Source organism: Silurus aristotelis (assembly GCF_946808225.1).
Source record: "Silurus aristotelis genome assembly, contig: scaffold_213, whole genome shotgun sequence".
Classification (NCBI taxonomy): Eukaryota; Metazoa; Chordata; class Actinopteri; order Siluriformes; family Siluridae; genus Silurus; species Silurus aristotelis.
Window position 1 is genome coordinate 4523 of NW_028148987.1, and position 14073 is coordinate 18595.

General features: G+C 43.4%; 1 protein-coding gene across 1 annotated transcript; it reads right to left on the bottom strand.

The window, feature by feature from the left end:
- Positions 1-332: 332 nt before the first annotated feature.
- Positions 333-9897, bottom strand: LOC310723103 (excitatory amino acid transporter 1-like). Its single transcript, XM_083570935.1, has 8 exons — positions 9549-9897; positions 9109-9246; positions 7298-7505; positions 7135-7177; positions 6762-7030; positions 4075-4308; positions 599-793; positions 333-488 (listed from the first exon to the last, which is right to left on the bottom strand). Exons 1-8 carry the CDS (start codon positions 9727-9729, stop codon positions 350-352), a joined length of 1407 nt encoding a protein of 468 aa, XP_083427061.1. The 5' UTR covers positions 9730-9897; the 3' UTR covers positions 333-349.
- Between the last annotated feature and the right edge of the window lie 4176 nt (positions 9898-14073).

Below are 14073 nucleotides of genomic sequence, written 5' to 3' on the forward strand. Positions count from 1 at the left end.
AGAAAAAAAAACTTAAACGAGCCCCAGGGCCAAAATACGGGTTCTAGGTCTATAACAATAAGGTTCTTGTGTGTGTGTGTGTGTGTGTGTGTGTGTGTGTGTGTGTGTGTGTGTGTGTGTGTGTGTGTGAGAGACAGAGAAAGTCAGAAGCACTTCATTGGACTCAGATGGTGTAGTGATCATAAACAGATGAATTGTGGGTAATGAACTGTGGAAAAGGGAAAAGCTCTTCCTGTATGGCTCAGTTTTAGTTCACACACACACACACACACACACACACACACAATCATGGCTTCATGGTTTAGCTCGTAGCTTGTTGTCATGATTAGAAACACACTTTGGAATGCACTTACAGGAACCAATCCACTGCGATGATGAGAGTGATGTCATCAGTGGGCAGCCCTACAGAGGTGAGCACTATCACCATGGTAACCAGGCCGGCCTGGGGGATGCCCGCTGCTCCGATGCTCGCCGCCGTGGATGTGATACTGAGAAGATTTTACATTTCATTCATACAAAATATAATACACAACTATCAGCTACATTTGTTAGCATCAAGCTACTTTGTGTGTGTGTGTCTGTGTGTGTGTGTGTGTACCTGATAGTGAGGATCTGGCCGAAGTTGAGGTCCATGTTGTTGACCTGAGCAATGAAGATAGCAGCGAGCGCCTCGTACAGCGCCGTACCGTCCATGTTTATTGTGGCTCCGACTGGCAACACGAAGCGCGTCACACGTTTATCCACACCGTTATTCTCCTCCAAACACTTAAACGTGATGGGCAGAGTGGCAGAGCTACACACACACACACACACACACACACACACAGTTTTTATCAGTTACTGCCACTCCAAGTCAGATTTACAGTGTATGTAGATTCTGAGCTTTGTGCAGGTGTTAAAAGGTACTGATGTGCAGGTGTTGTGTATGCAGGTGTTCAGATGAGCAGGTGTTGTGTATGCAGTGTACAGATCTGCAGGTGTAGTGTATGCAGTGTACAGATCTGCAGGTGTAGTGTATGCTGGTGTACAGGTGTAGTGTATGCAGGTGTACAGATCTGCAGGTGTAGTGTATGCAGTGTACAGATCTGCAGGTGTAGTGTATGCTGGTGTACAGGTGTAGTGTATGCAGTTGTACAGATCTGCAGGTGTAGTGTATGCAGTGTACAGATCTGCAGGTGTAGTGTATGCTGGTGTACAGGTGTAGTGTATGCAGGTGTACAGATCTGCAGGTGTAGTGTATGCAGTGTACAGATCTGCAGGTGTAGTGTATGCTGGTGTACAGGTGTTGTGTATGCAGTGTACAGATCTGCAGGTGTTGTGTATGCAGTGTACAGATCTGCAGGTGTAGTGTATGCTGGTGTACAGGTGTAGTGTATGCAGGTGTACTGATGTGCAGGTGTAAAAGGTACTGATGTGCAGGTGTTGTGTATGCAGGTGTACAGATGAGCAGGTGTTGTGTATGCAGTGTACAGATGTGCAGGTGTAGTGTATGCTGGTGTACAGGTGTAGTGTATGCAGGTGTACAGATGTGCAGGTGTTGTGTATGCTGGTGTACAGGTGTAGTGTATGCAGGTGTACAGATGTGCAGGTGTTGTGTATGCAGGTGTACAGATGTGCGGGTGTAGTGTGTATGCAGGTGTACAGATGTGCAGGTGTAGTGTGTATACAGGTGTACAGATGTGCAGGTGTAGTGTATGCAGGTGTACAGATGTGCAGGTGTAGTGTATGCAGGTGTACAGATGAGCAGGTGTTGTGTATGCAGGTATACAGATGTGCAGGTGTTGTGTATGCAGGTGTAGTGTATAAAGGTGTACAGCTGAGCAGGTGTTGTGTATGCAGGTGTACAGATGTGCAGGTGTTGTGTATACAGGTGTACAGATGTGCAGGTGTTGTGTATGCAGGTGTACAGATGTGCAGGTGTAGTGTATAAAGGTGTACAGATGTGCAGGTGTTGTGTATGCAGGTGTACAGATGTGCAGGTGTAGTGTATGCAGTTGTACAGCTGAGCAGGTGTTGTGTATGCAGGTGTACAGATGTGCAGGTGTTGTGTATACAGGTGTACAGATGTGCAGGTGTTGTGAATGCAGGTGTACAGATGTGCAGGTGTAGTGTATAAAGGTGTACAGATGTGCAGGTGTTGTGTATGCAGGTGTACAGATGTGCAGGTGTAGTGTATAAAGGTGTACAGATGTACAGGTGTAGTGTATAAAGGTGTACAGATGTACAGGTGTAGTGTATGCAGGTGTACAGCTGAGCAGGTGTTGTGTATGCAGGTGTACAGCTGTGCAGGTGTTTTGTATACAGGTGTACAGATGTGCAGGTGTTTTGTATACAGGTGTACAGATGTGCAGGTGTTGTGTATACAGGTGTACAGATGTGCAGGTGTTGTGTATGCAGGTGTACAGATGTGCAGGTGTTGTGTATGCAGGTGTACAGATGTGCAGGTGTTGTGTATACAGGTGTACAGATGTGCAGGTGTTGTGTATGCAGGTGTACAGATGTGCAGGTGTTGTGTATGCAGGTGTACAGATGTGCAGGTGTAGTGTATAAAGGTATACAGATGTGCAGGTGTTGTGTATGCAGGTGTACAGATGTGCAGGTGTAGTGTATAAAGGTGTACAGATGTGCAGGTGTAGTGTATGCAGGTGTACAGCTGAGCAGGTGTTGTGTATGGAGGTGTACAGCTGTGCAGGTGTTTTGTATACAGGTGTACATATGTGCAGGTGTTTTGTATACAGGTGTACAGATGTGCAGGTGTTGTGTAGACAGGTGTACAGATGTGCAGGTGTTGTGTATACAGGTGTACAGATGTGCAGGTGTTGTGTATGCAGGTGTACAGATGTGCAGGTGTTGTGTATACAGGTGTACAGATGTGCAGGTGTTGTGTATACAGGTGTACAGATTTAAAGGTTTAGTATATACAGGTGTACAGATGTGCAGGTGTAGTGTATGCAGGTGTACAGATGTGCAGGTATAGTGTATAAAGGTGTACAGATGTGCAGGTTTAGTGTATGCAGGTGTACAGATGTGCAGGTGTAGTGTATAAAGGTGTACAGATGTGCAGTTGTAGTGTATGCAGGTGTACAGATGTTGTGTATGCAGGTGTACAGATGTGCAGGTGTAGTGTATGCAGGTGTACAGATGTGCAGGTGTAGTGTATGCAGCTGTACAGATGAGCAGGTGTTGTGTATGCAAGTGTACAAATGTGCAGGTGTAGTGTATGCAGGTGTACAGATGTGCAGGTGTAGTGTATGCAGGTGTACAGATGTGCAGGTGTAGTGTATGCAGGTGTACAGATGTGCAGGTGTAGTGTATGCAGGTGTACAGATGAGCAGGTGTTGTGTATGCAAGTGTACAGATGTGCAGGTGTAGTGTATGCAGGTGTACAGATGTGCAGGTGTAGTGTATGCAAGTGTACAGATGTGCAGGTGTAGTGTATGCAGGTGTACAGATGAGCAGGTGTTGTGTATGCAAGTGTACAGATGTGCAGGTGTAGTGTATGCAGGTGTACAGATGTGCAGGTGTAGTGTATGCAGGTGTACAGATGAGCAGGTGTAGTGTATGCAGGTGTACAGATGAGCAGGTGTTGTGTATGCAAGTGTACAGATGTGCAGGTGTAGTGTATACAGGTGTACAGATGTGCAGGTGTAGTGTATACAGGTGTACAGATGTGCAGGTGTAGTGTATGCAGGTGTACAGATGAGCAGGTGTAGTGTATACAGGTGTACAGATGTAGTATATGCAGGTGTACAGATTAGCAGGTGTAGTGTATGCAGGTGTACAGATGTGCAGGTGTAGTGTATACAGGTGTACAGATGTGCAGGTGTAGTGTATGCAGGTGTACAGATGAGCAGGTGTAGTGTATACAGGTGTACAGATGTAGTATATGCAGGTGTACAGATTAGCAGGTGTAGTGTATGCAGGTGTACAGATGTGCAGGTGTACTGATGTGCAGGTGTAGTGTATATGCAGGTGTACAGATGTGCAGGTGTAGTGTATATGCAGGTGTACAGATGTGCAGGTGTAGCGCATGCTGGTGTACAGATGTGCCAGTGTACAGATTCTGGTTCTCACCTGGAGGAGGTGCCCAGTGCAGTGATGAGGGCCTGTAGGAGGCCTCCAATGAAGACGAAGGGGTTTTTGCGTGTGACCAGGAAGTAGATGGTGGGTAAGACAATGGTGGCATGGATAAGCAGACCTACGATGACAGTGATTGTGTAGAGGCCTAAAGCGCCGCCCATTGCTGATAGGTCCTCCATCTCCAGGATTTTCCCAGCAATCAGGAAGAGGATCCCCACAGGAGCATACCTGCCCACAGGTACCCATTAGGACAATCAGCATGTGACATGAGCTGCTGGTGGTTTTATGATCAGTGTCACTTTAGAAGCAGATTTCTGACACGTGTGAGTGCAGATAAAAGCACACGTGCCCACAGGTAATCATGGTGAAATGATCGACCTACCAGGAAGAAACCTTACATAACATTACAAACATTACACTCTAACCCTAACCCTAGATGCTGGAGCACGTCTTTACAGAAAAAAAGAGTAGTTGCACATCATCAATATGCAGTGATGATTTCAGCAACTTTTCCATAATCAAATCAATAAAAATATCAGGAATCTGCGTGAAATTATTCATAAACATGGGATTCGCTTCCATTGCTATCCTGATGATACACAGCTGTATATTTCAGCAAAGCCAGATGAGAGAGATCAGCTTAACAATGTTGAGGAGCGTGTAAAGGACATTAGACAGTGGATGCTTAATAACTTTCTTCTGCTCAACTCAGATAAGACAGAAGTACTTTTACTAGGACCACATGCAGCTAGAAGTAAACTTTCTGATTCTGTAGCATCTCTGGATGGTGTTTCTGTTTCAGTGTGTACAGCAGTCAAAGACCTCGGTGTGATTATTGACCCGAGTCTTTCCTTTGAGTCTCACGTGAATAATATCACCAGGATCTCCTTCTTTCTCCTTAGAAATATTGCTAAAATTAGAAATATGATGTCGTTACAGGATGCAGAAAAACTAGTAGATGCTTTTGTAACATCTAGATTAGACTACTGTAACGCTTTACTGTCTGGGTGTTGGAGTAAGTGCAGAAATAAGCTTCAGTTAGTTCAGAATGCAGCAGCAAGAGTCCTCACTAGATCTAGAAAATATGAGCACATCAGCCCTGTTTTAATCATCTACACTGCTCCCAATTCCATCTCACACTGATTATAAAATACTACTACTGACGTATAAAGCACTTAACGCTCTCACGCCGCAGTATCTGAGTGAACTTCTGTACCAGGATGATCCTCCACGCCTACTTAGATCAAAAGGTGCAGGCTATTTGTTGGTACCTCAAATAATGAAAACTACAGCAGAAGGCAGATGTTTCTCTTATAAACCCCACAGTTATGGAACAACCTTCCAATCAGTGTTCGGGACTCAGACACAGTCTCAAGTGTTCAAGTCGAGGCTGAACACATTTATTTAGTGGAGTCTTTAGTCAGTAGGTGTTTGTGAGGTAAAGGAGCAGATCTGAAGGGAGCATGGATATGGAGTGTTTGGTGAACTGGGATATTTGGATGCTGTCGTCTCCTCACTCTCACACGTTCACTCAGGTTTGTTGATGGTGGTGTGGTGGGTCGTCTCTTATCCCAGAGATCCTCATGTCTGTGTTTCCTTCTGCTTCTCCCTTTTAGTTCTGCTGCTACAGTGAGTCTTGTCTCTAATTTCACCCTGACAGGTGGCAGAAGTACAAACAGCCTTCACTGAAGTAGAAGATCAGATACCTATGATTTAAAAGACTCTGGTGAAAGTTGAGGCACTGAATATATTTTGTTTACTCAGGTGAAAGTAAAGAAGTTTGGGCTCTGACATGTACTTAGGAAAAAAGTATCTATTACTTCTACCTGTTCTAGTGTCACTCTGGAAACTGGTTCTCACATCATATTAATATCAGAGCTGTTTAGCAGAAAAACAGGAAAATCTATTTAAGTACAGTAACGTATTAGTAACGTAATAACGTACAGAATTTGCACTTTGTTGCACTCTACCTCTGCACTCTGTTTATACTCTACAGTATCTTTAACTTTCATATAACAATAAGGAGTCTTAATAATCCTTATCTTTCTCTCCCCCTGTCCCTCCACAGTGGTGCTGGGATTTGAACTCAGGACGTTCTGATGAGAAGCACAACATCTTAAACACTGCTCTACCACAGTTCTGGTGTGTACCATAGTGCCGTGTGTACTGCTCTGCTCTCTGTTTTATTGCAGTGTAACTCTGTGATTATCTGGAACTGAGCTGTAACTGGAAATGGTTCTGGTGTGGGATGCTGTGATCTTTCCCCTGGAATGTGGCAGTGTTTTATAGAAATATACGAGTGTGGAAACCATGTGTTTGTAGTTAGTATTTGATTCATGAATATTGGTGGTTGCAGGTTATTATAATTACAGTTTGTATTCAATATTAAACGATAGTTGGGTTGAGAAGCCTCTCATCTGGTGTAATTTATGCTGTATGTTTTACCAACCTGATGGTTGTGTCTTGTGTCCAGTGAAAAGGGGCGGGTCTATTTAGTTAGTTCACTTTAAATGTATCATGTGTTTGAACCATTAGAGGTCTCCTTCTGAAAATAGTGACCTCTGAACCCACCCTACCCACCTTCACATCTGCAAAGCAACGTGGGTTCCATAACCCCTGACCCCTGTAGCCACTAATAACCCCCTTTCCTTTTAACCCCAAACACCCTCTGGTTCACTCACCACATGATGATGGCCACGAGCCTCATGATGGCATCATTGAGACAGTCGAAAAAGTCCCTAAGGGGCCGGCCCTGCTCCTTCATGCTGCCTATGATGAGGCCGAAGCTCATGGAGAAGACGACCAGGCCGAGGGCGTTAATGCTGCTCACTGTGCCGAGTATCGGGATGTCCTCCTCATAACTCAACTCCTCACCCACACTGGAGGAGTTCACTGTGCTGTTCACCGACACCCTGACCGTCACCGTCCGCTTCCCCGTCTTCGTCTTAAACTACACACACAAACACACAGGAGAGAGACACAGTGAGGGATGGAGAGAGACAGACAGTAGTGTGTGTGTGTGTGTGTGTGTGTGTGTGTGTGTGTGTGTGATACCTGTTGTGTACAGGCCTGCACTAGGTTTGGAGGAAACATGTTTCTGTCAGAGAAAAACAATAAAAATCAAAAGGGTTAAAAACTCTAATTAGTAAAGTGTGTATTACATGTACGAATGTGTGTGTGTGTGTGTGTGTGTCTGTGTGTGTGTGTGTGTGTGTACCTGATTAAGTCGAGGAAAGCATCAGCAGCATTCACCTCCTCTAGTTTCTCCTGTAAGAGTGACTGTGGTTTGGCTCCTCCCCTTCCTGGCTGGATGATGACGACCATGACGATGCCGATGAAGACTGCGATGACGGTGGTGGTGGTGTAGTAGATCACAGCTCGCACGCCCATCCTGCCTGACGCTCGACTGTCCAGCGCAGCCATGCCTACACACACACCATAAAGTGATGTGTGTGTGAACAGGAGGACAACCATGATCACACACACACATACACTGCACTTCACCTTCCATTCTGACATCACCAACATGGCCGACCTCAACATACAGCCCTCACCCACTGCCCCACACTGCCCCCGGGTCACAGCACACAACGGCAATGCTGTAAATTAAGGTGTGTGTGTGTGTGTGTGTGTGTGTGTGTGTGTGTGTGTGTGTGTGTGGAGGGGGTTTGGGATAATAAGGTGAAAAGTTGAAGGGGCAATGGGGCAAAAACACACACACACACACACACACACACACACACACACACACACACACACACACACACTTTCAGGCCTGGGAAAGCTGTGTGTTGGTCATTCTCGCACTCCTCATAAGTTTTGTATCCATGGTAACACCCCCTGCCCCCCAAGCCTCTTATTCTAAAGACTATTAACAGATACACACACACACACACACACACACACACACACACACACTCACATACACTCCCACACACACTTACACACACTTACACACTCACACACACACACACACACACACACACACACACACACACACTTGTTGCAGTCATTTGATAACGCAGGGTTAGAGATAATACGTCAAGATTTCACCTAATGTGGAACAAATCAGTGTGTGTTTGTGTATGTGTTTGTGCGTGTGTTTGTGTAAGTGTGTGTCTGTGCATGCGCGCGTGTGTGTTTGTGTGTGTGCATCTGTTGGTAACTGAATGAGTTCTTTGTTTGTTTGCTCTATGGTCACTTCGACCCCTGACCTCATGCCTGTTTGAAGAAGGACACACACACACACCCCACTGCTTCCCTACACACACACACACACACACACACACACACACACACACACACACACACACACACTCTGTACCCAAACCGTGTTGTGTGCATTGGATAACACCATTATTTTGTGTTAGATATTAGATGGTGTCTGTGTGTAGCTCTGTTAAATGTGTAGTGTAGTGTCTTCTGTGTGTAGTGATGTATAGTGTTGTGTAATGTGTGTAGTGTTGTGTTCTGTCTGTAGTGTTGTGCAATGTATGTAGTGTTGTGCAATGTGTGTAGTGTTGTGTAGCGTGTGTAATGAGAGTAATGTTGTGCAATGTGTATAATGTGTGTATTTGTAGTGTGTAATATGTGTAATATGTGTAATGTGTGTAGAGTTGTGTAGTGTTGTGTAATGTGTGTAGTGTTGTGTAGCGTGTGTAATGAGAGTAATGTTGTGCAATGTGTATAATGCATGTATTTGTAGTGTGTAATATGTGTAATATGTGTAATGTGTGTAGAGTTGTGTAGTGTTGTGTAATGTGTGTAGTGTTGTGTAGCGTGTGTAATGAGAGTAATGTTGTGCAATGTGTATAATGCATGTATTTGTAGTGTGTAATATGTGTAATATGTGTAATGTGTGTAGAGTTGTGTAGTGTTGTGTAATGTGTGTAGTGTTGTGTAGCGTGTGTAATGAGAGTAATGTTGTGCAATGTGTATAATGCATGTATTTGTAGTGTGTAATATGTGTAATATGTGTAATGTGTGTAGAGTTGTGTAGTGTTGTGTAATGTGTGTAGTGTTGTGTACCTGTAATTAGACTAGACACCAGCAGGGGGAGCACTAACATCTGCAGCATGCGCATCAGCAGCTCTCCAGGGAACGAGAAGTACTTCACCTGCCGATACGACATCTTATAGGGACGCAATCCAAACCCCAGAACAATACCTACAACATACACACACACACACACACACACACACACACACACACACACACACACACACATCACTCACATCCTGTGTGTGGAGTTGAAATAAATGTAAAGAAGGTGATTTCAGGTCTGTTGAGTTTGTAATGATGAACTGAGATGTGTAGGAGAAATGACAGCTGTATATAAATATATATTAGTTATTAAATTTAAAGATTACAGAAGTGTGTACAGAGTCATTCAGCAGATTAATATAAAAGGTAAATAAGGTATATAATGGATCTTACACACACACACACACACACACACACACACACACCGATGATGACTGCGGCGATGGTGAGGAGGACGAAGGCGTTTTTCCTGAGGCAGGATCGTACGTCTTTAGCGCCGAGGTTCTGCACGGCCTTCCGTGCTCGGATCGATCTCTCTGTCATTCTCTCTCTGATCTGCTGAATCCGTCCTCCAGGACGCTGAGTCTCACCGTTACTCTGAGTCATAGCAGCTTCTCCAATCTCTCTGGAACACACGGACCATAAAAAAACTTTTTACTTCACAACACTTTACTCATCACTGCCTGAGAATACTTTAGAACTTCAGAACGTTCCATGCGTAAGGCTCTGTATCTCTTCAGCTCTTCAGTTCCTCAGTAGGTTCCAGAAGTTCACATTTCCTCAACAGGATCTGGAACTTATTAGTTCCTCTAAGGATTCAGCAGCATGCTCAGTCTTTGGTGAGTTCTGGAATCCTTTAGTTTCTTAGTAGGTTCGAAATCTCTTGACTCTGGAGCACATTAAATCCACAGAAGCTCTGAACCATATTAGTTCTTCAAACAGTTTGAAAACCACTTCATTCTTCAGAAGGATCTACCACTAGATTTTATTAACTTTTGTTTCTCAATAAAGTTTCAGCACAGGCTGTGATTTAACACAAGTCACTGGCCATCAGGTGAGCGAGAGGACGCTGTGTTCAAGAATCTCAGACCTTCTGCACATAGATAACCAACCTTTACACTACAGTCTCACTGCTCTACACTACAGTCTCACTACAGTCTCACTGCTCTACACTACAGTCTCACTGCTCTACACTGCAGTCTCACTACAGTCTCACTGCTATACACTACAGTCTCACTACAGTCTCACTGCTCTACACTACAGTCTCACTGCTCTACACTACAGTCTCACTGCTCTACACTACAGTCTCACTACAATCTCACTGCTCTTCCCACTACTATACACTACTCTACACTACAGTCTCACTGCTCTACACTGCAGTTTTACTACTATACACTACAGTCTCACTACAGTCTCACTGCTCTACACTACAGTCTCACTGCTCTACACTGCAGTCTCACTACAGTCTCACTGCTATACACTACAGTCTGACTACAGTCTCACTGCTCTACACTACAGTCTCACTGCTCTACACTACAGTCTCACTGCTATACACTAGAGTCTCACTACAATCTCACTGCTCTACACTACAGTCCCACTACTATACACTACTCTACACTACTCTACACTACAGTCTCACTGCTCTACACTGCAGTTTTACTACTATACACTACAGTCTCACTACTCTACACTACAGTCTCACTGCTCTACACTAGTCTCACTGCTCTACACTGCAGTCTCACTACTACACACTACAGTCTCACTACTATACATTACTCTACACTACAGTCTCACTACTATACACAACAGTCTCACTAATCTACACTACAGTCTCACTGCTCTACACTACAGTCTCACTACTATACACTACTCTACACTACAGTCTCACTACTATACATTACTTTACACTACAGTCTCACTGCTCTACACTACAGTTTTACTACTATACACTACAGTCTCACTGCTCTACACTACAGTCTCACTACTCTACACTACAGTCTCACTGCTCTACACTACAGTCTCACTACTATACACTACTCTACACTACAGTCTCACTACTATACATTACTCTACACTAGTCTCACTGCTCTACACTACAGTCTCACTGCTATACACCACATTCTCACTGCTCTACACTACAGTCTCACTACTATACACTACATTCTCACTGCTCTACACTACAGTCTCACTACTATACATTACTCTACACTACTGTCTCACTGCTCTACACTACAGTCTCACTGCTCTACACTACAGTTTCACTACTATACACTACATTCTCACCGCTCTACACTACAGTCTCACTACTATACATTACTCTACACTACAGTCTCACTGCTCTACACTACAGTCTCACTAATCTACACTACAGTCTCACTACTATACACTAGTCTCACTGCTCTACACTACATTCTCACTGCTCTACACTACAGTCTCACTGCTCTACACTACAGTCTCACTAATCTACACTACAGTCTCACTACTACACACTAGTCTCACTGCTCTACACTACAGTATCATTGCTGTACACTACAGTCTCACTACAGTCTCACTACTATACATTACTCTACACTACAGTCTCACTACTATACACTACACTACACTACAGTCTCACTGCTATACAGTACAGTCTCACTACTCTACACTACTCTACACTACAGTCTCGCTACTATACATTACTCTACACTACAGTCTCACTGCACTACTCTACAGTCTCACTACTATACACTACATTCTCACTGCTCTGCACTACAGTGTTACTGCTCTACACTACAGTCTCACTAATCTACACTACAGTCTCACTACTATACACTAGTCTCACTGCTCTACACTACAGTCTCACTACTATACACTAGTCTCACTGCTCTACACTACAGTCTCATTGCTCTACACTACAGTCTCACTACAATACATTACTCTACACTACAGTCTCACTACTATACACTACTCTACACTAGTCTCATTGATCTACACTACAGTCTCACTACTATACATTACTTTACACTACAGTCTCACTGCTATACAGTACAGTCTCACTACAATACATTACTCTACACTACAGTCTCACTACTATACACTACTCTACACTAGTCTCATTGATCTACACTACAGTCTCACTACTATACATTACTTTACACTACAGTCTCACTGCTATACAGTACAGTCTCACTACTCTACACTACAGTCTCACTACTATACACTGCTCTACACTAGTCTCACTACTCTACCCTACACTACAGTCTCACTACTATACACTACTCTACACTACAGTCTCACTGCTCTACACTACAGTCTCACTACTATACACTACTCTACACTACAGTCTCACTGCTCTACACTACAGTCTCACTACTACACACTACTCTACACTACAGTCTCACTACTATACACTACTCTACACTACAGTCTCACTGCTCTACACTACAGTCTCACTACTCTACACTACAGTCTCACTACTCTACACTACTCTACAGTCTCACTGCTCTACACTACAGACTCACTACTATACACTACTCTACACTACAGTCTCACTACTATACACTACTCTACACTACAGTCTCACTGCTCTACACTACAGTCTTACTACTATACACTACTCTACACTACAGTCTTACTACTCTACACTAGTCTCACTACTATACACTACTCTACACTACAGTCTCACTACTCTACACTAATCTCACTACTCTACACTACTCTACAGTCTCACTGCTCTACACTACAGTCTCACTACTATACACTACTCTACACTACAGTCTCACTGCTCTACACTACAGTCTCACTACTCTACACTACAGTCTCACTACTCTACACTACTCTACAGTCTCACTGCTCTACACTACAGACTCACTACTATACACTACTCTACACTACAGTCTCACTACTATACACTACTCTACACTAGTCTCACTGCTCTACACTACAGTCTCACTACTATACACTACTCTACACTACAGTCTCACTACTCTACACTAGTCTCACTACTATACACTACTCTACACTACAGTCTCACTACTCTACACTAATCTCACTACTATACACTACACTACAGTCTCACTGCTCTACACTACAGTCTCACTACTATACACTACTCTACACTACAGTCTCACTACTCTACACTAGTTTCACTACTATACACTACTCTACACTACAGTCTCACTACTATACACTACTCTACACTACAGTCTCACTGCTCTACACTACAGTCTCACTGCTCTACACTACAGTCTCACTACTATACACTACTCTACACTACAGTCTCACTACTCTACACTAGTCTCACTACTATACACTACTCTACACTACAGTCTCACTACTCTACACTAGTCTCACTACTATACACTACTCTACACTACAGTCTCACTACTCTACATTACCGTTACACTACTACACACAACTTTACACTAGTCACAACTATACATTACTTTACACTAGACTCACTGCTCTACACATCTCTACACTACATTCTCACTACTATACACTACTCTTTACTACAGTCTCACTTTTCTACACTACTCTTCACTATGCTACACTATAGTCTCACTACTGTCCACTACAATCTTACTACTCTACACTACAGTCTCACTACAGTCTCCACCTGCCACTCTCTCCAGTCTTGCTGTACTTCTACAGTCCACACGTTCTTCTTTACACATTTCATTTGTTCTTTGGTTAGAGTTAAAAACTTTTTTCTATAGGCTTGTTCATTATTTCATTATTTGTGTGTTTGTTTGTTTGTTCATTTATTTATTTCACAGACTCCACATGACCACCACCATCAATATTACTATTATTACTGTTATTGTTATTATTATTATTATTAGTGTTATTGTTGTTGGTGTATTTACACTAATGTATTGTTTTCATGTTGATGGAATAACCTCCTTATTTAGGATAAATTCATTCGGGTAATTAAACTAACAGACACACTCTTTCTCTCTCTCTCTCTCT